The following is a 26,541-nucleotide window of genomic DNA, read 5'->3' as shown; positions in this document are numbered from 1 at the left end:
ACTTACGAGCAATTCAAGTTACTGCCAGCTCCGGCCGCAAAATTTTGCTTTGACTTGTGACTGGAGCTTCGAGTTACGATCTGAAAAAAGGCAGGGAAAAAGGCAGGGAATTCAAACTGCTAACCATTGGTCAGCAAAAAGGCTGCTTCTTTGTAGCTCTTTCGCCCCAGCGGTTAGAGAGTGTCCATTCGGAGGAGGCTTTAGACTAGCTGGTAAGGCGCTGCTTTCTGGTTTTTAAAAACTGCATGTTCTGGGTGGGTTTTGCAGCATGGTTTTGGGTGGGGGGTTATGTTTCTGTGCTCTGATGGATCTCGCAGGTTTTTTTTTTGTTTTTTCTTGCGTTTCCAATGGGTCTTTCACGGTTTGTTTGCTTTGCTTTTTTTGCCCCCCCCATTTCCGATGGGTCTTGCAGGGTTTGTTTGCCTCTGTGTGTGTGTGTGTGTGTGTGTGTGTGTGTGTGTGTGTGTGTGTGTGTATTGCATTTCCAATGGGTCTTGCAAGGTTTGTTTGCTTTTAGGGGTTTGTAAGTCGAGGCATCATTGTACATTGAATTAGTATGTGAGGAAGACAATATGATGGAAATGGAAGGACATTTATCCATTCACAAATAATTTTTAAAAATTGTTAAAGAACTATAATACCCCTCAACTATTTGTTTCAATGCCAGTTTTGAAATTATACAGGTGCTGAAAATACATTACACAAGTGTTGCTCAGATATTTTCTTAGGGTGATATGAAAAAACATAATGAAAGTATTCTTTTTCTGTTCTTTCCACTCCCCAATAATTTATTTTTCAGGTAAAGACTGCAATAGAGGATCTCAGAGATAAACATCAAAAAATACCAGGCAGCATACGGAGAGCTATATTGGAACGGTTTCATAAACATCCAAATGATGATTAATGGGATAATCTGTTTTGAATATGTAGACATCATTCCTCCAAAATGTTTGCTAATTATTTATATGGTACATGGACTCTTTTTCTTTCTTTTTAATAGAGGCTACAAATTCAAAGTATCTATACCAAATATTAAAATAATGTACATTTGTCTTCTGAATCTCAGCAAGGTTGGATTCACGAAACTACTTCACTTCTGCAAGCAAGTGGAAAGGAATCTGGTCTTGCTCGTCTAGACTTTTGAGCAGACCACTGTCAGATGCATCTACAGCATTTTATATGAACTGATGGATTTAGTATCTTAGAGTCAAATTTGATTGACCTTATGTTTTATCAGCTCCTGAGTAAGTAGTTGATCTTAAAAACACATATTTGGAATAATAAGCCACCTTGTGTCCTTTTGGGACGTGGTGGTGCTGCGGGCTAAACCGCAGAATCCTCTGCTGCAGGGTCAGAAGACCAGCAGTCATAAGATCGAATCCACGCGACGGAGTGAGCTCCCGTCACTTGTCCCAGCTCCCGCCAACCTAGCGGTTCGAAAGCATGCAAATGCAAGTAGATAAATAGGGATCACCTCGGTGGGAAGGTAACAGCGTTCTGTGTCTAAGTCGCACTGGCCATGTGACCACGGAAGATTGTCTTTGGACAAATGCTGGCTCTATGGCTTGGAAATGGGGATGAGCACCGCCCCCTAGAGTCGAACACGACTGGACAAAAATTGTCAAGGGGAACCTTTACCTTTACCTTGTGTCCTTTTAAGGAGAAAGGTGGGTTAAAATATTTTAAATAAATAAATAAACCTGTTTAAATTCAGAAGCAATTTCAACTAGTCTGGTAATTCCTGCTGTAAAATATGAACAAAACTGACTCGACTTCTTGTGAAAGATTGCATGTCATCAGAGCTGAAATGTTAAGTAGTTATGTTCTGTTTGTATTAGTTAGAACTGCTTTGTACTTTGTTCTCTTGCATTCCATAACAAAAGATCTTATGGTTTACGTTGGCTTCCCTCTTTAGATGGTTTGTGGCATTGTAGGAATGGCAGCCTCCTTTCCTGTGCAAAGGGGCTGATGCAGGAGGTAACACAGGTAACAAAGCAGTGGCAGAATAGTGGAATTCAGTTGTGTATTCCATTCAATAGATCCTTAATTACTACCATAAAGCACATCATGTTGTGTTCAGCATGTCCCTGTACAGTTCTTTATGGGATATTGGTGGAGATGTGTAATCATGATGCAGCCATGATGAACTGAGTTTGCACTTTGCTCTGCAAAAAACACCATTCTGCTGTTATGTCCTTGAGTTATGCATTTTTCACTCACAAGTATGTCTGTGAGTGAAAAATGCAATACCTCAGCCCAATATCCGCTAACACTGATTCTCCCCCCCCCCAACCCCGCAGCCATGATTCAGGATGTGTGTTTTCCAATTTTCCTAGGGGTCTCTGCAGCATTCAATTACATGGGCCATGATATCTTTTTGGAAAACCTATCCAGATTGAGTTGGGTGAGGAGTGTTTATTTTTTTTAAAAAAAATTTTACTTGTAATTGGAGAGCTGCTTTCACAAGATGGCGCTAAAGCATCTCTGCTCAGCACCACGGCATTTATACTTCAGAGTCCCATACATCTCCATTTCGTTCTGCATTCTGCTTAGCAGAACATGGAATCAGCTGAGGTTGTTGGGGAATGTTGAGAGTTGTATCAACAGAATGCTAATTACACCCTGTCTTTTGCTTTCCCAGTCATTTCAGCCTGGGTGGACGATTGTCTGGCTCAGCCTAGACAAGGTAGAAATATTCTCAGTGGGCAGTTTCTGTGCACGCAAGAGTTGTGTACACTTGTTCTAAATGTGGTTGCACCTCATTTCATTCATTTGTTCGTTCGTTCGTTCATTCGTTCGTTCGTTCGTTCGTTCGTTCATTCGTTCATTCATTTTATTTCTCACTTTTCCTGCGAAGATGGGATTCATGTTAAAAAAGAAATGATATTAAAAAACAAAGTTCCTTGCTTACAGGGGCTCATGTACTATTCTGTGTCCCACTGATTGAATGTGTGATATGAACATATGGTACTGATACCTCATTACTATGGCTTCTGGTCCATTTCTGGGCTCAACTTAGAACTGCTCATGTGACCTTTACTACCCTTTTAAAGCTCAGGACCTTGGCACCTGAAAGGTCAGTTTTTCTTTTAAGAACCCATCCATGTGCTTAGAGGATTGCTGAGACCAGTTCCATTAACCATCAGCCATAGAGTCCCTTCCTAGAGAGGTCTGACATTAAGATCTTCCCAGCACCAGGCAAAAGCCTTATCATTTCCCCAAGCATTTCAAATTATCATGCGTTTATACTCACTGTTGTTTTATTTCTTTGATCTCAGTTTTAAATTTACATGTAGCTTAATGCAGTGTTGTTTTTCCTCTGTTACCTGTTGATGAATGATTTGGGATTTTGTAATGGTGTTATATTTTGCTGTTTTCACTTTATTTGGTTTTCAGTCCTCTAAGAGACCCAGAAAAATATTGTTACAAGGCAGACTGTCTGTCTGTGTACACACATATATAAAACAATCAATGGTTGCTTGAGTATGAGTTATGTATTATTATGTTGAAGATGCATTTCTTTAGTGCCACAATCCTGGACATACTCATGGATCTCTACTGCGTAGTTTGCACATAAAAACTTGGTGGGTATATATAATCCCATATAAACCCTATATATAATCCTGTATCACACCTGTATGTAATTTCAGTTAGAGTTTAAAGTCTGCTCATTATCACTTAACTGCATGAATCCTAGAATCAGAATTGGAAGGGATTCAGAGGTCATCTATTCCAGCCTGCTGTTCCTTGCAGGATCTACAATGAAACTACATGATCTTCAGTGTTGTAGCCATACTGCTTCTGCTCGCACATCTCCAGTGAAGGAGCTCCCCTCTTTCCAAAGAAGACTCACTGTAGAACAGTTCTTATAATTAGAATGTTTTTCATAATGTCCAGCTGCAGTTTGTTTCCCTGCCATTTCTTCCCAGAACAAGTTCTTGTCCTATTTTCTGCAGCAGGGTCTGTTCAGTTTTCTGCAGGATTCTTCAAATACAATCAAGTCACAAGGAGCGTGTTTTTGTGAAGTGTGCAGCAAGGAGCAAGAACTGGAGTGTTTATTCTAGCAGTCCCATGACCCTCATTTCCAAATTACAGTATAGTTGATTCCAGTACACCCTTATAAGCCATGTGTGGCTCTAAAAGAATGGCATGATGTTATATCCCTAGTCCACTTCTCAACTCTTTATTGCCATAATCAAAGATACCAAGGAAAGAAAAAGAGTTTTCATGCTTTATCTGTCCACAATAGCATCTTGTTCAATGTGTTACAGTCTTGAGTCTTAAGAAATCTCTGTCCGACAATTCTTTCACAGTAATCATCTGCACAATTTTGTTTGCATTGTATAAGGACTTTTATGTCTCATTATCTGGTACTCTCTGTGCTTCTGTGATCAACATCACTGCCTTAGAGCTGTCTGATTTTGAGTGTCATATGCCATTTCTATCAGGAATTAAATTGGCATCTTGATAATTTCTCAGGAGCATACACCTTGTATTCAGGTGGAATTCTCTTTCAGGGAAGTTTGTTTCTAAGTAAAATTGCAGGAGTTCAGTATGCCATTCTGCCAGTAGCTGGTGGCAGGAAGCAATACGACCTGAAGGATGCCTTATTTTCTGTATGTTCTAAAATGTACAGAGACATTTCTATACTTTGTAACAATCCGTTATTTGTCAGGCTACTCATCTCTATATTATTGTTTTAGTATTCTTGAATCAATTGCTCCAACAGTCACCTTTACTTTTAAAGGTAGAATTCACAAGATTGAAAAAGCATTTTTTGAAACTTCAGATGTTTCCACACATCATTGAATTCTTCTCCATGAAGTCAGTAAGAGAAATCATGTGCACGGAAACTATTGGCAGAGGAAAAAGCTCTGTCGATTCCTGGTTTGGGACATTTCATTTCTGTTTTGAGCTCCAAATGTGATCTGACTGCAAATTTCCTAGGCAGATTTAAATTCTTTTAAGTGCATGTGTTAAAATTCTAACTTGGTGAGTGTCAAACTGTGATAGTTAACAAACAGTGCAATCAAAATAGTGCCAAACTAGAGGATACATATATTATTATTTTTTGTTTTTACAGAGATGTTTTCTCTACGTGTGAAGGCAGTCTGTCTTTTCCTCTGATTTCCTGTATGTCTTGCATTTTGCATGCTTTTATTTATGATGAGTCATTGAAAGATAATCCTAGGGTTAATTTGCAAATCTGATTGCACAAAGGAAGTAAAAAATATAGGGAAAGCCTTTGTAATACGGAGTTTTACTCCAGACATTTAGAGAAGTGCTTGTTGTCTATAATGCATCTAGTCTGATGATTTTCCTCAGTGGAGCAGGCAATAAGTGTTCTTTCCTCAAATTTGAGGATTTTCCTCAGTGGGACAGTATTCTATTATGAAAGTATGCAGCGGAGATTGGAGAGGAATATGTTAAGAGTTATTTGTCTGAGAAACAACATAATACAGACAGTTCTTTTAAGTTGGTATTAGTGCAGCCATTACTTATCTTAGCAATGCCTCTGGGATCTATTTATGAAGACTCTGATATAATTCAAATGTGTCACTTAACATGCTTGCAGCTTACAATGGAATGGTTAACCACTTCTGAATACCCTCTACCTAGAAAACCCTGGAAAGTGTTGCCATAAGTCGGAATTGACTTATGGCAACCTTTATAAGCTTTTGCAGACCTGTCAGAAAAACTGCACATATCTCTTTTAATTACCTTGTGAGATACTTTGGAGGCACAAACAGCATTACATAAATGTATAGCATTAAATTGGAATATGATCTGTAAAAAATTCAGACAATACAGCTGCAGGGGCATTATGTTACAAAGGTAAAGTATTCACCACTGTTGCATCTGTAGCTATTTGAACAGCACCTTTTGTTTCTACCACATAAGCTTATCTGTATTTTCTCCAGAAATTTGTTCTCAAACTCCATCGGGGGCAATGGCCAGGAGATGCCCTTTCTTCAGAGGTTCCACACATTCTTCATGTGTAAGATCAGAACAGTGACTGATATGAAGTTTTATTTCCTAGAAATGACAATTGCATTAAAAGAGAATTACGTGGCTGGAGAAAAAAAGAATAAATGTCGTGTTTCCTCCAAAAATCTGAAACAAACAAACAAACACCCTTTGAATGTGTCAACAGGACAGATGAGGAATTCTGTGTTTGCCCTTTAGGCCCCTTGCCTGGGTTTGTGCACAAAATACCAGATTTGGTGGTATTGATGTCATGGTTTGGAGGCTTGCCTCAGTATTACTTCCTAGCTAATGTTTCGGCTTGCAGTAGCCTCTTCCTTCCTGTGGATGGTGGATCTACAAATTGAAATCATTTCCCCTAAATTGTTGATGGGCTCTGGGGAATTTTCTGCTATTTCAGCTATGGGCAGTACCATCCAGCAAGAGCAAATCAACCAGCAAGCAGAGGTGGCTGCTGTTTCTCTATGTGGCACAAGGAGCTCAATCTTTCCTGTCATAATTTCCATAGAGAAAAGAGCAGAATAGAGGAGGCGGGGGGGGGGTAGTCATGGTCTTTTCTTCCTTGCATTTTCCTCGGTCCTTCCTAGAAGGACTTCCTGGCTGGGAGTTCCTTTTGTTGTTTCCCAATGTCTGTTGCAGGTCAGGGGAAAAGCAAGATCGCTATTTACTAGTGACCGTTTTATCACCTGTTATCAATGGAGGGTTTTCCTTCCAAGTAAAAGTGTCCATGTCCTTCAAAAAATCTGTGGCATATTTCAGGGCTATCTGTGGCTCTCAAGCTTTCATGCATTCTGGTGAGATAATTTTGCTTCTGTAAAATGCAAACAACAGAATGTTGTGCAATGTAATATGAGAGCCATGAACTCATATGCTGAATATTCCAAGTTATAATGAGGATATTTCAAGAGACTAGGAAATTTCAAATGGCTAATTTGAATTGCATGAGGTACCACCCATTTCCATTTTAAAATAACTCTTAATGACTAAAATTACAGGACATTTTTTTGTACCTGGTAGATGACAGAGGGAGTGATTTAAAACAGAACAGCAAAATCTACCTGTGAGTCTATAGATTCTGTATACAAAGAAGTAATAGTCTATCACAACAGCTTCATGATAATAAGTGCAGCAGGTCCTTCTGGCAGATTTTCTAGTCCACAGATTTCATAACCTGTCAGTGGTATAACATGCAATGGCTTCAGTATGATTTCATGTATATGCTGATTTTATAAAACCTGATAAGAACAGAAAATAAAAAGACCAAGGAAGGCAAAACAGTAAAACTAAAACAGGAATTTAAATAAATGGTATAATCTTTAGCATAAAACAATGCTTTACTGTTTAAAACAACACTGAAAATCTGAGGTTCACATTTATAACCAAAAGTTCCTGTCTAATGTCTAAACGCTTGGCGTCTCACATCTAAAATTGCTGAATCAATTACACATCCCACAGTAGGAAAGATGCGCGCAGAAGGTGGTCCCAGATCTCAAGGCAACTGCTGTATTCTCAAGAGACTTTGATGCTTCTCCAGTCTCCAGGAAGGGAAGTCCATCATAGACTGTTCAGCGCCGGAGGAGGAGAAAGTTCAGTGTTTGCATGTGAGCCTTCTTGCTACACAAGCTCTGCAACCTTTGTGGAAAAACCTCTTGTGGGATTGTCACAACTTTTCCCAAAACGTAAGCATAAGGTAAGGCCTAACAGGAAGTCTGGGGATCACTGCTATTGCTGGGTGCATTTTGCTGTCTGGAAGCGAATGAATTTTCCCTTAGGGTGAGCATTACAATTATTTGCTATCATTGTTCATTTTGACTTACAGCAATCTCTACCAGGGTTTTCTACATATAATGTATCCAACTATGATATGCTAGTTCTTCCTTAGTGCAGCTTGCTCAAGGTGAGGAGACAGTTAACCCCATTAGCCCTACACTCTCCAGCTCCTAGGAGGCTTAGTGAAAATTCAAGCTTCCTGCCCCTCAAGCCAGGCATTTCAGCTCACTGAGCTATATGAGCCTGCTAACACAATCACCAAGAATCTAGTCCCACACATGCAATCCTTCTGCCCATTTCCATGATCGGCTGGCTAAGGTGAAGCAGTTTGGGACCCTTAGAAGCCCTTACCTGCCCTGCCGTTGTTGTGACCCCACACATATTTCCAAAACTCATCATGAAAGATGGGAAAAGAAGGAGCCAGTGTCTCATCTTGGAACTTACGTATTCTACAAAAGGAAACCAAGTTTGTAGAAATTCTGTTCATAGCTTTCCAACCCTGGATTCCCAATTGGATACATTATAAAAAATGGAAGTTTCCATTTTGTCAAATTGCCAGTTAGCACCTTATGAAAGCAGCTTTTGCTGTTGGCACACCATGCAAACTGTTTTCTGCCTTTGCTGATTCTTGCAAATTGTTGTCTGACCAGTGAAACAGATGATCAGAAGAACCAGCTCAGTCATGTAAAGGCAGAAGTTAAGTGTGCATGTGTGAAGGTCTACAATTTTAGACAGCAACATTTGGAGCCTGATGGGGAAAAATAAATCAACCTGTCACTACAACCCCCTTAGCACTCAAACTTCTCCTCTTAGGATAATACCAAAATATTACAGAAAGCAATGCAAACAGATAAAAAAAGTTACCTTAATAAACATATCTATTGTGTCAAAGAAGACAGGAACATAAAGAAGTGACTCTCCAGCTCCAGAATACTGTAGTTATAAACTGGCTTGAGTAGCTTCACCACCAGCAGCTACAGCCCACACCCTTTTTTTAACTTTTTTTTTCCTTTGGGAGAGCTTTGCAAGTGTTGACTAAGTTTCACTTAGTTCTTATCAGCCTTTACATTTTTATTCAGACACGCTGGGAGGGAGGAGCGAACACTAAGAAGTCACCAAACTAGAACAAGTTATACTATTATGCAACAGAAAGTTAATGTTGCCTCTGAGTACAGTTGTACTTGAAAGTAAAAAACAACACTTGTCTGTACCTCTTTTGAATATTTGTTTTCTTGTGCACTGACTATCAGGGCCACATCTTTTTTTAAATGGTTGTGTTGTATCTTAGAGTGTTACTGTTATTAATTTTTGAAAAGGCATTGTGTAAAAAGGACATTTTCTCGTATCAGACTGGGTTTGGCTTCACAACTTGGCTGAAGTTAGCTGGTGCAGGCTAAATAGTATTGCTTAAGGTTGGGTAGAGATCCTGTATGCCATTTAGTGCACTCACATGACATAGCAACCCTATATGTTCTCCTGTACCTTTTAGAGATTTTTTTTAATTGAAGGTTTCTTAGAAACAGGAGGATGCAAGATGGGGATTCCACCCCCCTTTTTTTTTAATACCCTGGGGATCCACCTCTTTGCTGAGGACAGAAAAATTGTAAAGAAAAAACAATCTCCCTCTTTACTCTCTCAGGTCTTTTCCCACTTCCAGGAAGAAGCCTTCATTTCCCCACCCCACTAAAAGGTGCCGTGCACTAGCACTGTTGTAATTGCTTCTTTTTTTTGCTCTCCAGGTGCAGAAAAAGGAGATTTTAAATTTCACAGTTACTCTGTATAATTCAGTAGTTAAACTGTCTGTTTAAACCACTAATAGGTTGTGTTTTAGGAAGCTAGTGTTAGAGTTTTTACTGATGTTTTATGTTTTATAGAAACTTGTGTTTTAAATTGCTCACATATTTTATGCTAGTTGGTCTTTTAAAATGTGTTTGTTAAAGTACGCTTCCATATATGCTTCTATATACACATTTTTAACACAATAAGCAAACATGAAATTTGAAATGTGCTCCTTTTTCAGTGTTTAATGCATCAGTGGCCATCATTTGTCTCATCTCTACTAAATTCTGTTTAAAAGCCTCCAGTGAAGGAGAGTCCACCAACAGTAGAATTCCAAACAAATCATGAAGTGCTTCCTAATGTTTAGGTGAAATTTCCTTTTTTCTTATTTGCATTCATTATTTCAGGTGTTACTCTCTACAGCTATAGATAGAGCTTACTCCATCTTACATATGACATCTCTTTAAATATTTGAGGATAACTATCTTCTTCAGGATAAACATACCCAGCTCCCTTAGCCATTCCTTACATGGGCTTATTTTCAACCGGGTCACCTTCCTGCAAACACTTTCCACATTATGAATAAATTCTGATATCACAAATGAGGTCTAAGGTAGAACTCAGTGATATTATTACATGACTGGATAACTAAGGGAGTTGGATATCTGGCTGTGGAGTTAGAGGTTGAGAGTTTACTTCCTTGTGCTTTCCAGGAGAAGAATCAGCCTGTGAAGCCTTGGGCAAGCTCTACAGTCCCAAAACATTTACTTTTTGAGCTAATTCTTCAGTTATTATATTGGGTTCATATGGAATGGCTTGGTCAATATGTGTCCAAAGTTTGATCGGAAATAGTTCACACATCAGAAAAACTGCATTCAGGATTTGTACAGAGGGCTGTCTCAGTGCTCCTGTATGTGAAATTAAGATAAGTGAGGGATCACCTGCTGAAACACTGCAGAAAAATATTGTGTTTAAAAGCAATTTGAGGCCCAATTAAAAAAATCAATACTAATAAACTAAAATAGCCTAAGATGTTCCAGAATTTACATGGAGACAGGAGCAAGTTGCTGTCAATGTTTCTAGCCTGAGGCACTTCATTGTACAAGGAGGGCAATTCACCCTCCAATTGTAGCATGAATTTGAAAGGTGTGTGCAATTAAAATAAGCACAACATCTTCTCCTGCCACAGTAACACTACAATGATGAATCCCAGAAATGTGGTGCAAAACAGCAACAGCAGAGGGAGCACACAGCCACTGGATGAAAAGCTCAGAAAAGGGAGAACAGTACCCACGCAGAATTCATGGCAAGGAAGCCCGCTGGTTGGAACCTGTGGAGAAATGCATTTTGGACCTCACAGAAAGGTGTTCCACACTCAGGGTCCAGACACTCCCTGCCCCCATTCCCTGTACAAGTGTTTGTACATAAATGTTGTTAGAAGCTTTCTGTTTGGAAACCACTACTAACTGGTTACACTAGAACAGCAGTCAAGAATACCAAACTACCACTCCATCAACTAGGACCACACACTTACAGCAAATGCTGTCAGGCTGGATTGCTGCAAGTGTTTTTCTGGTCTTTAACACCCTCCCTCCATGTACATGAAGTGCAATGAAGTGACTTGCTGGAACAGTTTCTCTTGTTTTCTCTTTTGCAGTACAGCCTCCATTTAATACATGGGTAGTACCTGAATTGTACTGTCTTAGTAATCTTCTTCCCACTTCACCTCCCAGACTACCGGCCAACAAATCTAGCTGAATTTCAGGGTACAGAAATATAGCACTTTTTTAAAAAAAATGCAAAGCTACCATACTATTGCATTGGAGGCTGGTCTGGTCTGTTCAAATGCCTTCACATCACTGATGCCTTACATCCAGTGGTGAAAATCTCTTCAGCCAAGGCCTTGCAATCTTATCACTGACAAAGGGGTAGTAACACCCACCCCAGCCCTGCAAAGACACTGTCCACAACACATTTTCCTGTTTTTACAAATACGTAATCTGTCCTAACTTTGTTCAGTAAAGACCAGTGATATTTTATTTAGTGCCATTGATCAAACAGTTTTATGCCTTGCTGGTTTTTGCGAAGGCTTTCATGGCCGGGATCTAATGGTTGTTGTGTTTTTTTTGGGGCTCTTTGGCCGTGTTCTGAAGGTTGTTCACAACCTTCAGAACATGGCCAAGGAGCCCAAAAAAACCACAACAACCTTGCTGGTTTCCTTAAAAAAAGCTTTACCACAACTAGAATTTTAGTAGCCTTGAATATCATTGTGTTTTTATTTGAAATTAGGGCTTACCTAGGAAAACTCTTGGGAACAAGCTTTTCCCAACCCATGGCATTTCATCTAGATTGCACTACATCTCTTATCATTCATTCCTGATCATTAGTCATGTGTTCTGGAGTTCATTAGCCTCAAAAGAATGAACTGTCTGGTCTGGAAGGATACCAGGTGGGGAAGATCGCTTCAGAATCACTCATAGGAATGTTAATGGATACCAGAGATCATCATGTCCAAGGGTACAATTTCACACCCCATTTTCCTTTTTATTTTTCACACTGAAGAAGAGACAATAGGATGAAGGTATGTGAAATAACAAGGGAGTATGCAGGATAATGAGTACTTTTCATACAGGATGTGGCAGAGAAGAAGTGAGGTATGGGATGAAAACTGGGGGAAGGACTTACCGTGTCAGCAATGCAGTCACAGAACATGAGGGCATAACACAGTGGTTGACCCACCCACACAGCACACCTGCATTAGGATGAGATAGCTGGGTGGGCTGGGCCATTTACATCCTTGCAGTTTCGAATGACACACCTTACAGGTCAAAGAATTTGTTGGCTGCATAATCACAGGCCTCTACAGGGATCTCATTTCCTAAGGGGACTGTGCCTCCTGCTTTCCTGTCATTGAGATCACAGAAGCCCCTTGGCCTTAGCTATTCACCTGCCATAGGCACTTTCATCTCATGGCCAAGTTATGGGCTTTGCACACATCAGTATAATCCTTGACACAGAGGTACATGTGACACAGCCGCCTTCTTTTCCTGTCCTTACATCCACTTTACCTCCATTCTCTTTGATAGTAGAACATGAATCGTATTTATGCCAAATGCACACAGGATCTTGGCAGCAAATTTGGGTAGTTTTAATGTGACATCCTCTGCCTTCTGTGCATTTCCTCTCTGTGTGCCTCAATTCATTTCAACTATTGCAGGGAATTTTCCAAGAGAGATTTCTGTATAGAGCTATTAATGTAGCACCTCTAGGTATTCTTATTATTCAGACCACAATGGGAACATAGTTGCATATTTCTGTAGGATCCAAGCTTGTTAAAAGTCATGTTAAAGACTTGACTTTGAAATGACTGACAGTGTCATACATTACACTGGCTGCATACAGTATTGAGTTTTATTCTTCAATCCACACTTTAGATGGCTCTGGGTTCTGCATATCTTCTGAAAAAGAGGACTGACAGTCTCGGCAGATCTAGGTCAAATTTATGTCCTGAGATCTTATCGTAGGACACACCCTCTACCTCTTCTGCTGTGCACTTCTGTTTTGTGTGAAGCATGTTTTCAGACTGAAATAATCAGTCTTGTACTAGTGCTTGGCCTTTTCTAAAAGAGGGATCACATTCTTGGAATCTTCTCTGAAATGTAGTTCAGCTCCACTGATGAGCAGTACACGTGGGGCAGTGGGTCTATAATAGCCTTTAGGGCTGTTAGGAAGGTGTTTTAAGAGTCAGACTTTCTGACCTGAGAGGTTTCCTAGGGATAGGACAGACATAGAAGGTAATGTTAACTGTTGTCACCTGGGTTGCTATCCTGAAGAATATCAACCTCAGTTGTGAACAGGCTTTGGGGAAAAATGGTAGGGATTCATGAGGCTACAGTTTCATGTTAAAATTTATTTATTTATTTAAAATATTTTTACCCTGCCTAAGAAAAGACCCAAGGCAGCTTACATAATCAAAGCACAGTATTAAAGCTAAAACAGTGAGTTATTCAAATATTTACTGAATTAATAACCTATTAAAATGTTCGGTAAAGCATTACTAAAACAGATTTAGACACAACAAAATGCAAACCATCTAATTTAAAAACCTTCCTTAGTGACAGCCTGTCACTAAGGAAAAAAGACAGGGAATGATGGGGCCAACCTGGCCTCCTATGGGAGGGAGTTCTAGAGTCTGGGGTAGTGATAAACAAGGCCCTCTCTCATATCCCCACCAAGTCCAACTGTGATGATGGTGCAACAGAGAGAAAGGCCTCCCTGATCATCTTAACTGTGTGGCAGGTTAATAGAAGGAGAAAGGGCCTTTGTGAAAGCTTGGATCCAAGTCTAGAAGCACTAACGAAAGTACTGCTGCAGTTCATTTCATTGCATACACAATTTATTATTCCCATTATTCGTCTTTGTGATGCACCTCAAAGCGTTCCCAAAGGGCTCTTAGTATACTTCCAGGTATTTTTTGATGTTTGTCTCGTAAAGCTTCTACTGCCTTTTTGGCCTGTTTGCAGGAAAAATGAACAAGAATGCACAGATTCAGAATCAAGTAGATGCTTTGGTAACAATTCTCTTTGTCCTTTCCAAAGATTTATCATCCTATGGATTCACCTTTTATGCTCATGGCAATCAGTCCTACTGTCTGTGAGTTAAGAAAAGATTTGCACATTGGAAAAATGATGCTTAATGCTGCTGTTCAACTTCTTAAGAGAAGGGGCATAACAATACAAAAATACTTCCAAATGCTGCTTCCAGAGAGAGGCCCAGTGATTATTTAAGTGCAACATCTACTTCCTCTGTGCCTGAAGAGGGCAGATGTACAAGGCTTTAAGATATAAATAAAAGTTGGTTTAGCAAACAGAGGATATGAGATGCTCTGTGCAATATTTTAACTTTGAAACTTCTGCCAGCCTTGAATCTGAGCAACCCTGTAGACAGAATTGGGGGCCTGAGCCAGTGGTTTTTCACTCTTCTTCCACAAACATTCACATACCTCTAATTTTATTCTTCTCCCCCATCCCATATATTTCAGAAAACCTCAAACCCATTATTTGAATAATATATATATCATTATCATTATTATATTTTAAAAAATTAATTAACTGTGATGCTCTAGAAAACCTTTTTAAAAGAGCTTTCATAAATCCTAAAACACTTTTTACTGGAAAGGATATTTAGGGAATTTGAACATATTGACCAGAATCCTACTGGTGCTTGTGTAAGATTGAAAAAATCATAGCAAATTGATGAGGTGCTGGGGTGCATTTCAGTTGTACGATTGGGCACATGATCAGGCAAGCAACTGAGATGTACCCTGGCACCCCAACAATTAGCAGTTAGCCATGGAAAGTTACAGTATATCACAGAAGTGAGCACACCCCCTCACATTTCATAAATATTTTAGTATATCTTTTCATGTGACAACACTGAAGAAATGACACTTGGCTACAATGTAAAGCAGTCAGTATACAGCTTGTATAACAGTGTAAATGTGCTGTCCCCACAAAATAACGCAACACAAAACCACTAATGTCTAAACCGCTGGCAACAAAAGTGAGTACACCCCTAAGAGACAATGTCCAAATTGGGTGCAAAGTGTCAATATTTTCTGTGGCCATCATTATTTTCCAGCACTGCCTTAACCCTCTTGGGCATACACTTCACCAGAGCTTCACAGGTTGCCACTGGAGTCCTCTTCCACTCCTGCGTGATGACATCACAAAGCTGGTGGATGTTAGAGGCCTTACACACCTCCACCTTCCATTTCAGGTTGCCCCACAGATGCTCAATAGGGTTTAGGTTTGGATACATGCTTGGCCAGTCCGCAACCTTTACCCTCAGCTTCTTTAGCAAGGCGGTGGTCATTTTGGAGGTTTGTTTGGGGTTGTTATGTTGGAATACCGCCCTACGGTCCAGTCCCCAAAGGGAGGGGATCATGCTCTTTTTCAGTATGTCACAGTACATGTTGCCATTTATGGTTCCCTCAATGAACTGTAGCTCCCCAGTGCCAGCAGCACTCATGCAGCCCCAGAACATGACACTCCCACCACCATGCTTGACTGTAGGCATGACATACTTGTCTTTGTACTCCTCACCTGGTTGCCACTACACGCTTGACACCATCTGAACCAAATAAGTTGATCTTGGTCTCATCGGACCATAGGACATGGTTCCAGAAATCCATGTCCTTAGTCTGCTTGTCTGCAGCAAACCATATGTGGGCTTTCTTGTGCATCATCTTTAGAAGAGGCTTTCTTCTGCGACGACAGTCCTGGAGACTAATTTGATGCAGTGTGTGGCGTATGGTCTGAGCACTGACAAGCTGAGCCCCCACCCCTTCAACCTCTCCAGCAATGCTGGCAGCACTCATACGTCTATTTCCCAAAACCAACCTCTGGATATGACGCTGAGCATGGGCACTCAGCTTCTTTGGTCGACCATGGCGAGGCCTGTTCTGAGTGGAATCCATCCTGTTAAACCACTGTATGGTCTTGGCCACCATGCTGCAGCTCAGTTTCAGGGTTTTGACAATCTTCTTATAGCTTAGGCCATCTTTATGTAGAGCAACAATTCATTTTTTCAGATCCTCAGATAGTTCATGGCTATGAGGTGCCATGCGGAACTTCCAGTGGCCAGTCTGACAGAGTGAGAGTGATAACACCTGCTCCCCCTTCACACCTGAGACTTGTGACAATAACAGGTCTCATGACCCCAGGGAGAGAAAATGGCTACTTGGTCCCAATTTGGACATTGTCACTTAGGGGTGTACTCACTTTTATTGCCAGCAGTTTAGACATTAATGGCTGTGTGTTGCGTTATTTTGAGGGGACAGCACATTCACACCGTTATACAAGCTGTATACTCACTGCTACTCATCATAGCCAGGTGTCATTTCTTCAGTGTTGTCACAGGAAAATATATACTAAAATATTTATGAAATGTGAGGGGTGTACTCACTTCTGTGATATACTGTATATCACTAGAATTCAGGCTATATTCATGTTGTCAACATAAAACACTCATGGTTGTTGTGGGGTTTTTTGGGCTCTTTGGCTGTGTTCTGAAGGTTGTTCTTCCTAACGTTTCACCAGTCTCTGCAGCTGGCATCTTCAGAGGTCAGGAGTCAGAACTCTCTCTGCACTCTGATGCAGTTTGTTTGGATAGTTGAGTATTTATAGCTGTGGATCAGCTTTTGTCCTTTTCAGGAGATGGGTGATTATGGTGATCAGTGTGTTTTTTGTTGTGGGTGTATTGTTGTGATAAGGGGGAGAGATTATCTGTCACTGTGATTGGTGGGTGTCATTAGCTGGTCTTTTGTGTGTAGTGCTCACCAGTCCTTGTGGCTTTGTAGAGTTCATTGACCTTTTTCAGGCTGTATTTTTCAGTGCTGGGAGCTAGGCTTCGTTGAGTTTTAAAATGTCTTCTTTTTTGTTGAAGCTCTGCTGGTGTTTGTGGATTTCAATGGCTTCCCTGTGCAGTTTAACATAATGATTGCTGGTGTTGTCCAGTACTTCTGTGTTTTGAAATAGATTTTCCTGTCCAGCTTGTTTTAGGGCATGTTCAGCTACTGCCAATTTTTCCAGTTGTTTTACACTGAGAGGACATGGTGGTGCTGTGGGTTAAACCGCAGAAGCCTTTGTGCTGCAAGGTCAGAAGACCAGCCATCGTAAGATCGAGTCCACGCGATGGAGTGAGCTCCTGTCACTTGTCCCAGCTCCTGCCAACCTAGCAGTTTGAAAGTATGTAAAAATGTGAGTAGATAAATAGGTACCACCTCGGTGGGAAGGTAACGGTGTTCCATGTCTAGTCGCACTGGCCACGTGACCACAGAAACTGTCTTCGGACAAACGCTGGCTCTATGGCTTGGAAACAGGGATGAGCACCATGACCTAGAGTTGGACACGACTGGAACCCTGAACCCTGTCAATGGAACCCTGAAAAGGACAAAAACTGATCCCACAGTTATAAATACTCAACTATCCAAACAAACTGCACCAGAGCACAGAGAGAATTTTGACTCCTGTCCTCTGAAGATGCCGGCCACAGAGACTGGTAAAACGTTACGAAGAACAACCTTCAGAACACAGCCAAAGAGCCTGAAAAACCCACAGTAATTATCAGATCCCAGCCATGAAAGCCTTCGAGAATACAAAACACTCACTTTTTCAGCCAGTTCATCAGCAGTTATATTTGGATCATATGGAATTGGTTGTCCAATATGTGTCCACAATTTGACTGGAATTAGTCCATATACTGGAAAGAAGATGGTCCGTGTTCTTTCATAAATCCATTTCATTATTCCTGTATATGAAATTAAGATACATTTGAGTTCATATAGCAACAGACTGTAGATGAAGTTTGTGTTTGAAATTATATATGTCTTGATTTTTATATTTGTAGATAACATTATACACTCCAGTATCAGCTCAAGCAATATAAAAGGCTGATGAGCTCATATGTCGAAAAAAAGGACAAGTGACCCTCTCTGTATTTCCTGAAATTCTGAACATTATTTTTGTGGCTCCAACACATGTTATAAAGAATTTGAGGTTTTATTACCACAAAATTGTAAACCGCCCGGAGAGTGCTTGTAGCCCTATGGGGCGGTATATAAGTCCAATAAATAAATAAATAAATAAAATATTATGGCTGCAGTTATGAACCTGCATTGTACGTATAGAGCTTGTTTCAAGGTAAGATTTCCCAGCAGTATCATTACTAATCACAGAGCATTTTCCAGCATAATAAAGCATATAAAGCTCCTGCCCATAGAATTTGCAACCATGCCATTGCTCTAATATTATGAAACACGTGAAAAATCATACATGAAATTTTCAGGGCGACAGATTCAGCCATGGCACTATATGGTAGCACAAACTGTCTTTCACAACACATCAGAAAAGGGTCAATATTATGAGAAAGATAGTCAATAATGTCAGTGATGCTGCTGTTGATGATTCACAGATTTTATCTACTTTGACTCTTTCATGGATCATTAATCTACTAGCAGGAGAATTCATTTCTCTCCTTATTTCAGGCATGAAGGAAAGAGCTGAGTGCTTCATTGGACTGTGGCCATCCAATCAATCAATCAATCAATCAATCAATCAATCAATCAATCAATCAATCAATCAATCAATCAATCAATCAATCAATCAATCAATCAATCAATCAATCAATCAATCAATCAATCAATCAAATGCCTTGTGAATAATCCAGGAGCTGCCTTATTAGATGCTAGAAGGATGTATTCATTTGTTTTTCTGAAATGATTATTATACAGAATTACTTGGAATTAACTATGCCCATGAAAGGAGTCCTGTGATATTAAATTGCCTTTGTGTGTGTGTGTGTGTGTGTGGGGGGGAGATAGGTTATAATCCTTTCTTTTAATATATAATAAATCTTAGCTCCTTTTCATTGTAATTTAATTTTATTAAGACTATTGTTAATACACTTTTCTACAACAATTCTTAAAAAAAAACAAAATTGAATGTTTGGTTTTCCACTTGAATGGATAAAAATATTGCTTGCCATCCAAAAAATTCTTTTGTTTCTTTGATATAATTTCTTTGCATGCTCTAATAAATTGTCAGTTTGTTAATAGGCCATTGTTTCAGAGAGGGAATCATTTACAGGAGACTCTGCCTCCACCTTATTATTGCTATGGCTATTTTAGCAGCAACGAATAGACTTAACAGCTCAGTATATGATTCATTAACAAGTCTTTTTGTATAATCCAAGAAAATTACCCTATGTTGGCAAAAGAAAAGGTGGGGGGGGGGGAAAGAAAGAGAAACAAACAAATATTGTGGTACTTCAAATACTAGCAATTTTATTTCAGTGTGAGCTTTCAGGATTCAAAGTCTTCTTCTTTAGCACGAACCATGCAGGATGATAAAATAAAATTCTTAGTCTAGAGACTCCACTTTTTCCCCCTTTTGTCAACCTGCTGAGACAGACTAACATAGCTACCTCTTGCTCCCTGATTTTGCTGGTTTCGGGACTGCCTCTTTACCTCAGCCTGCTGAACAAGTGCCTCTTCAAATTGGGAGAGGCCATGCTGCACTGCCTGCCTCCAGGCTGAATGCTCAGATGTCAAGGTTTCCCATCTGTTGAGGTCCATTCCTAAGGCCTTCAGATCCCACTTGCAGATATCCTTGTATTGCAGCTGTGGTCTCCCTCTGGGGCACTTTCCCTGTACTAATTCTCCATATAGGAGATCTTTTGGAATTTAACCATCAGCCATTCTCACAACATGCCCAAGCCAATGTAGACGGTTGCTGTTTCAGTAATGTACACATGCTAAAAATTCCAGCTCATTCTAGGACTACACTGTTCTGAACTTTGTCCTGCCAGGTGATGCCAAAAGTCAATCAAAATTTGCCAAAACCCCCATATTTTCAGAGAAGGCCAAGACACATGTAATGTATGTGTATAGTTCCAGCACTTGTCCATTACTGGCTGAAATGCTGTTACACAGTTATGCAACATGTATAACTTTTAGAAGCAAATTGTTGTAAATTAAGGAATCTCCATAGACATTTGTTTTACATTGAATCACATGACTTGGCATGCAACAGATAATGCTGGTGTGTTCCAAAAGTTACATCCTTTGCATAACTGCACAACCATTTGATTTCCATGTGAGCTTTCATGGATCAAAATTCACTTTTTCAGTTTGATGCATGAAAGCTCCAGATGAAATAAAATTTAATACTGCAATATTTCCTTTTCTTTTGCATGCTGAAATAGGCAAAACAGCTACTTTTTACGCAAAATCCTACTGAGTTAATTAACTAAATGTTTCTAGACTTGCATCTGAGAAAAACAAATTCAAAAGGATGTATGCCGTTTAACTTACTTATGCGACCATAGGTTCTATATCCTTCTCTGATATTTTGAGTGAACACAGGAATAATGGGCTAGGACAGAACAAAACATAGATATTGTTATTTCAGATTCAAAACATGAAGAGCAGACTCATGCACAGGAAGACGAGACCATTAATCTTAGTCTCTGTGAGAAAGGGATGGGGAGAGATAGAAAGAGAAAGATATACAGTAATTACAAAAGTTGCATCAGCTGTGAAGGGGAAATAAACTGTTGTAAAGCTCCTCCCATGGATACTAAAAATGTCATATGACTTACCACTTTTGCATCTATGGCTACTTGCGCAAATCCTTTACGTTTCCCCCACACAAGTTTGTACGTATGATCTCCATAGTTTTGCTCTCGAAGTCCACCTGGTGCAATGCCCACTAGATTCCCTTTCCTCAGAAGTTCCACACAGTCTTCTCTTGTAGGGTGAGAACAATAATTGATGTGAAAATACCGCTGTAGTCCTACAATAATAAGACTAAATCTCAGGTCCTCAATAAGGCAGAAGTGGTTTACAACACTATTCCTCCAGTTAAGAAAATCTGCCCAAGACATCAGATATTCAACAACAACAAGAAGAACAAAAGCAGAATCCATGTTTTTCCCCAACTGACCAGTTAAATAATAAAAAGCAAGCTAACTTGGCAAATGCAGACTGAGGGAAGCCCATAAACAGACAACCCCCCCCAAGTTTGTTTTGTTTCAATATAAGGCTTAGTGCTTTAGAGAAACTTACCTCACACATGTTTTTTTAAAAGGGTGGGGGGAGAAAATATATATATGTTATTATTTCCCACATATGAACAAGCAAATCGAAAAAGAGACTTTGATCATTTGCATATGAATGAATATATGGGACAGATTTGGGCTTATTCTCCTGCCCTTCAGTCCCTGTGCCAAATTCATGCAGGTATTCTCAGATATGACATGAGTGATTGCCATTCCCTTTTTTTGAGCATGGGAGCTGTACTCCAAACAAAACAAAGCAAAAAGGAATGTTTCCAAGCTCTGGATTTGTAGTTCTAGGTAGTCTCTTGTTTAGGCTTTAACTTTACATTCAACAGTAATAAGAATAATTTCAATCAGGCCTCACATTATATTCCATGGGTGCCAGAAAGCCCTGGAGTGACTTGTGTTGTCCTGGGAATTGACAAAGCACCATCTCAAAGACAGACAGTATTACTCATGGATTCTTCCTCAGTGCTCAGAGAAGGTGCAGAAGAGGGTGGAGATGTGAACAGCTATAGAATTTCTTTCTTTTTGTGGATCTCTGCTCCGTACTTGAGTTGGCAAATCTCAGAATCAGAAGCCTTGTCAGCTTGGCTCTAGGGCCTTCTGTGTAGGAATCCCCCCTTTCCTTTCTCTGCTTGAAAAGAGGAGAGATCCCTTTTCACTGCTCACTGTTTGGTCTCCTTGTCATTGTAAGATAGCCAGTGCACTCATGGTAAGAAGAACCACTTTAACAAGACATATTTATGTAGTAAGGTACTCAGGATCCTATTCCCTCAGTGGCTTTCTCTCCCTTCCAAAATTATCAAATGTTGTAAACTTTGTAACAGATGGAAATGACTGCAGCTGTAAATTGAAATATTTCAGGGAGTTCTGTGATTCTTTCCACCATGAGTTTCTTGGTCTTATCAAAGTGGTGCATCTGAGCAGAGGAAGGAAACATTCCCCATAGCGACTTCTGTCCCTTTTAAGTTCTGTCTCTCCAACCTCCTTTTTCACATCTCTTCTAATTTCCAATTCAATTAAGACAAATGATCTTGTAAGGTCACTGGTCTCTAGTTGCTAATTTCTTTCAAGTTTAAGTTCTGGTTTCCTATGTCTTAAAGGCAGTTGTTTCTCCATCCTTGGGCTATAGATACTCAGTATGGTCTTTTCACCACCTCTGCAAACTGGTCATATATTTCTGCAGAGAACTACTCTGAAGGCTGTGTGGTGTATATTGTCAGCACCAACCTATTGAAGAATCTAGATGGTAATTAGAAAGTAACAAGAGACTTATTGGAATATTCTGTAATGTTAATTACAGCCGATAAAAAGGCACCATTAAAAAGTACTGCTCATAAATAAAAGATATTTTGTTTGTTTGTTTGTTTTACCTGGCATATTGAAAAGAAGATGGTCTACCACAGAATAGCAGAATCTACCGGTAAGTCTATAGATGCGTAATACCAAGAGATAATAATCCACAGTTAAAGCTCCATGATAATAAAGCAGAATGGCCGGTCCTTCTGGTAGGTTTTCTATTCCACAGACCTCATAACCTGTCAAAGTACAACACACAATGGCCTCAGTAGGGTTTCATGTTGATACTGAATTCATAACAATCTGTATTTCAGAAGGATACAAAAAGATGTTATGAGGAAAGCCATACAACAGAACAGTTGTAAAAATAAAAACATTCCTTAATAAGAAACTTTAAAACATATCAAACATTATGCGTAAAATCTTTGAAAGTGAGAGTGGTAGTGACATTTGAAATGTTTCCCTGAACAAAAGATATTCCTCCCCTCCTCCAAAACCATTAAATTATATCCTGAGTCTTAAGAATATGAAGGAATTATATGAAGAAGGAATGAACAGCACACTCAGTTTAAGAAGATATCTCACAGATGGAGAAATTTTATTTGACAGTGGCTTTCTCAAGAGTGAGAGAAAACATCTTGGTGATTTCACAACTTTTTCCAGAAAACTTATCAGTGCCAGGGTATTTTCCCATTATTTTCATACTATATGTGGTGTAGTCAGCACACTGCTTCTGTGCAAAATCCATGCATTTTCCCTTGGTCAAACTAAGCACACAAAGACAGCAAGCATAATGGGATAGCTAATACATCACAGAGCTGCAATTATCCAATCAGGGGCTACTACTTTTACTAGACCATTGTCGCAGTTATAATTCTTGCACATTCACGGAAAAAATGCAAAATACATCCAAGACCACAAGGGGGAAGATATTTTACTATCTTATGTTGATGAGAAATTTGCTTTATGAGTACTGATAAACCAACTCAGGATTTACTTTTCTATTAAGCATTAGGGAAATGCCCAGAAATCAAGTGTGATACTGTTTGCTTTTAGTGTGTTACAAATAAAGAGAATTTTAAAGGTTAAGCAAAATGGAGAAAGTACAGTATGAGACAATATGAATTGAGCTCAGCAAAGCTTGTTAAACTGTCCTGTCAGACTATATTACTCTCGTATGTTCTCCCGGTTACAAACAGAATAAGATACATGATTCTAAGCCCCATTGCAGAAATGGCTACCAGTACAAAAGTCTGAGAGTGGTTATGTTCTAGACATTATGTATGGTGTCCGTGATACAAAGTACAATGCTTAGTTTCCTTTAATTCTGTTCATAACTGTATTGCTCAGGTTTATTGGGCTGCAGTTCTTGATCAAAATGCTTTGCTTTGTCAAAACATAGTGCAAGAATACTTGGATTCTCATAGTGTCAAAATTATTTAAAATTCAGCCTCTTAGGGATTAGAAGACGCTCACCATGTAATAACTTGCCAACAACATCTGACACAAGTGCCAACATTTTCCTTGGTTTTCTCCATTGTTCACTCTTGATATCATCTGGTAAGTCATAAAGTTTTCTACAAAAGGCATAATATGCACTGCCCATATAGAGCACAGAGAATGAAAAAAGTAAAGGATAATATAATACTATCAGAATTGCTAGCATTGTCAAAGGATATATCATGAAGTGCTGACAACCTTCTAAGAGATAAGTAGACCAGACTGGGAGTTGTAGCTCTAGAGTGTAGTTTGTGTTTTCTGCTGCCATCTTTGGTAAAAAAGAGAAATCAAATAATACTCTGTTCATGAAGAAATGCTGTCTTCACTTTTCTATCTAGCAGGAAAAAAAGAAAGAGAAGACACAGTCAATTAACTTGTAGTGTAATCTGAGCTGAGGTATCTTTTAGTTCAAGAAGGCTAAGCCCTTATTCACGTGTAGTCTCCCCCACTTAGTCTGGAAAATCTGCCTTGCTGAGGAACAAGAAAGAAAGAAGGAAAGAAAGAAAGAAAGAAAGAAAGAAAGAAAGAAAGAAAGAAAGAAAGAAAGAAAGAAAGAAAGGGATTTCTTTGCTAAATAGATAAGCATTCATCCAGTCTAGCCTATCTCTCTGACTGACCTCAGCAGAAGTGTAGTCATGAATGCAAAACACTCACTTTGCAAACTGAGGCCGTTTACTCACAGAAGATGCAGAGTAAATTGCAGTAATTATCTTGATACTCTAGGATCCAACATTTCATTCACCCACTCATGTCACAAGTAAGAAGGGGGAATGCCACAGGGTGGGGTGGGGATTAAGCAGATGGGAAGGCACAGTCAGCAGGATGAGTCCTTTTCATGCAAGGTATGGCAGAGAAGGTGGGATGTAAGGAAGAGGCTGTGGTCATGTGGTGATGCCGAGATCACAAAGCATGAATATTTAATGCAAGCATGCATCTACTTCCTTGACACCCCTAATTTGGGATTGAATGGCTTGTTTGGGAGGCTGTTCAAATCCTACTGGTGCTGAGTGATTCCTAATAGGCAAAATCATTCTTTTTGTAGCCGTACCTTGCCCTTCACAGGGCCATTCTGTTTCCCCTCCATCTGACTGGCTCCCATGTACAAACTGGAAAGAGCTATACCATGCAGTGGGATCCTCTAATTCAAGACCAAGTTGTAGATTACACCCACAAGAGAATCCTTTACACTTTCTCAGGTGTGTGAGTGTTAGAGGCCACTGCCTTCCTTGGCCTCATGCCCACCGTTTCTCCATTAAACCTGGCAATATAATATTGCATGCCCTGGGGTTGTCTTAATGTTTTGCTTTCTAACACTGTATATTCCCTCCCTACTTGCTTCAAATTATTCTGGATTTAAAGTACTAGAATATGTTTCCTTTCACACTTAAAAAAAAGATAGAACTAGCAGTGTAATACAAATAGGATTAAACTTCTGCAGGGAATTGTCAGCATGTTAAGGGTATGGTTACAGTAATTTCCATCCATTGTGTCTTCAAGTGTAGTCTGTTTTCAAAAAAGCCCATTTGAATGTATCCTATGGTATGTGCTGTCAAATTGGAAATGATTTATAGAGACCCTAATAGGGTTTTTAAGGGAGTATATTTTAAGGAGAGGTTTTATCAGTTCCACACACCCCGATGAGCTTCCATGGCTAAACAGGGATTTGAACCGAGACCTTCTCTGTCCTTGTCTGTTACTCTGTGCACCATACCACACTGGACATCATTCTGCATTTTACAATCTGTATTTTTCGTTATTTTGGATTCAGAATAATCTGCCTGGAAACACACTGTGCATTCACTGTTCTTAATACTAATTAATGTGTGCTGTTAAGTCAGTTCTTACTTCTGGTGACCCCTTCCAGTTTTTTTTTCAGATACTAAGTTCTCAGAAATGGTTTATAATTCCTGTTTTTTGAGGGCATCTTGTGAAGTTTTCGTAAGGCTAGACAGGCTGACTCTTCTCTCAGGAGGAACGGTGCCTCTCAGGAAGCACAGTGGCGTATTTAACTCCCAACTAATAAAGAAGTCACTGAACTATCTAGCAAGCCTTACTGTCTGTAGCTGTGATTCAAGGAGATGGTGAGAATGCGGCACCTTTAAAGTTAATTCATAAACTGGAGGGGTAAAACAAACCCTTCCCTGCTTCTCCCCCTAACTTCCACCTAGAAAGCTCTCTTCCAAGTAATCAAAGTATTAAATACAATTTTATAAACATAACACAAAATTATCTTAATAAAATGATCATCTTAAAGAAGCAGAATGACAAAAAAGAAAGAGAAATTCACCCCCAGTTGTTAGGAAAGATAGAAATTGCTTTTGATGAGCTCCATCACCATTACCAAAAGTGTATCTTCATCCATTACCTTTGTGTCATCCTTCAGGAGATGTCTGGAAGTTTGAGGTGTGGACTCAGTTTAGCTCTGGACTCAGGTGCCTTTCCAGTTTTCTTCTGTCACCCTAAGAGGTATTTATTATTGCATAATAAAACAAAATCACTCTGCCACCCTCAGACAGATATCTTCATTATGGCTTAATAAAGATCTAAGACACATTGCTTAGTGTCCACAGTATCTGTGGCATTGCT

General features: G+C 39.6%; 2 protein-coding genes across 2 annotated transcripts in view; one reads left to right on the top strand and one right to left on the bottom strand.

Annotated features, from left to right (window-relative positions):
* Nucleotides 1–3,483, top strand: part of LOC110089707 (DGAT1/2-independent enzyme synthesizing storage lipids) — a 16,456-nt gene extending 12,973 nt beyond the window's left edge. The window contains exon 7 of the mRNA XM_072998936.2: nucleotides 800–3,483. Within this exon, the coding sequence (XP_072855037.2) occupies nucleotides 800–904 (105 nt within the window). The 3' untranslated portion in view covers nucleotides 905–3,483. The remainder of the gene's footprint in view (nucleotides 1–799) is intronic.
* LOC110089705 (DGAT1/2-independent enzyme synthesizing storage lipids) lies at nucleotides 2,435–26,541 on the bottom strand. The gene is made up of 9 exons (XM_020812972.3): nucleotides 26,321–26,541; nucleotides 23,932–24,289; nucleotides 22,530–22,694; nucleotides 20,695–20,888; nucleotides 20,408–20,468; nucleotides 17,705–17,844; nucleotides 8,620–14,047; nucleotides 7,044–7,156; nucleotides 2,435–6,036 (listed from the first exon to the last, which is right to left on the bottom strand). The coding sequence occupies exons 2-7, from the start codon at nucleotides 24,260–24,262 to the stop codon at nucleotides 13,943–13,945; spliced, it is 996 nt and encodes a 331-aa protein (XP_020668631.3). The 5' UTR covers nucleotides 24,263–24,289; nucleotides 26,321–26,541; the 3' UTR covers nucleotides 2,435–6,036; nucleotides 7,044–7,156; nucleotides 8,620–13,942.

This window comes from Pogona vitticeps, chromosome 4 (assembly GCF_051106095.1).
Source record: "Pogona vitticeps strain Pit_001003342236 chromosome 4, PviZW2.1, whole genome shotgun sequence".
NCBI lineage: Eukaryota > Metazoa > Chordata > Lepidosauria > Squamata > Agamidae > Pogona > Pogona vitticeps.
Note: the sequence above shows the minus strand (reverse complement) of the source record. Positions and strands in the feature narration are given on the sequence as shown.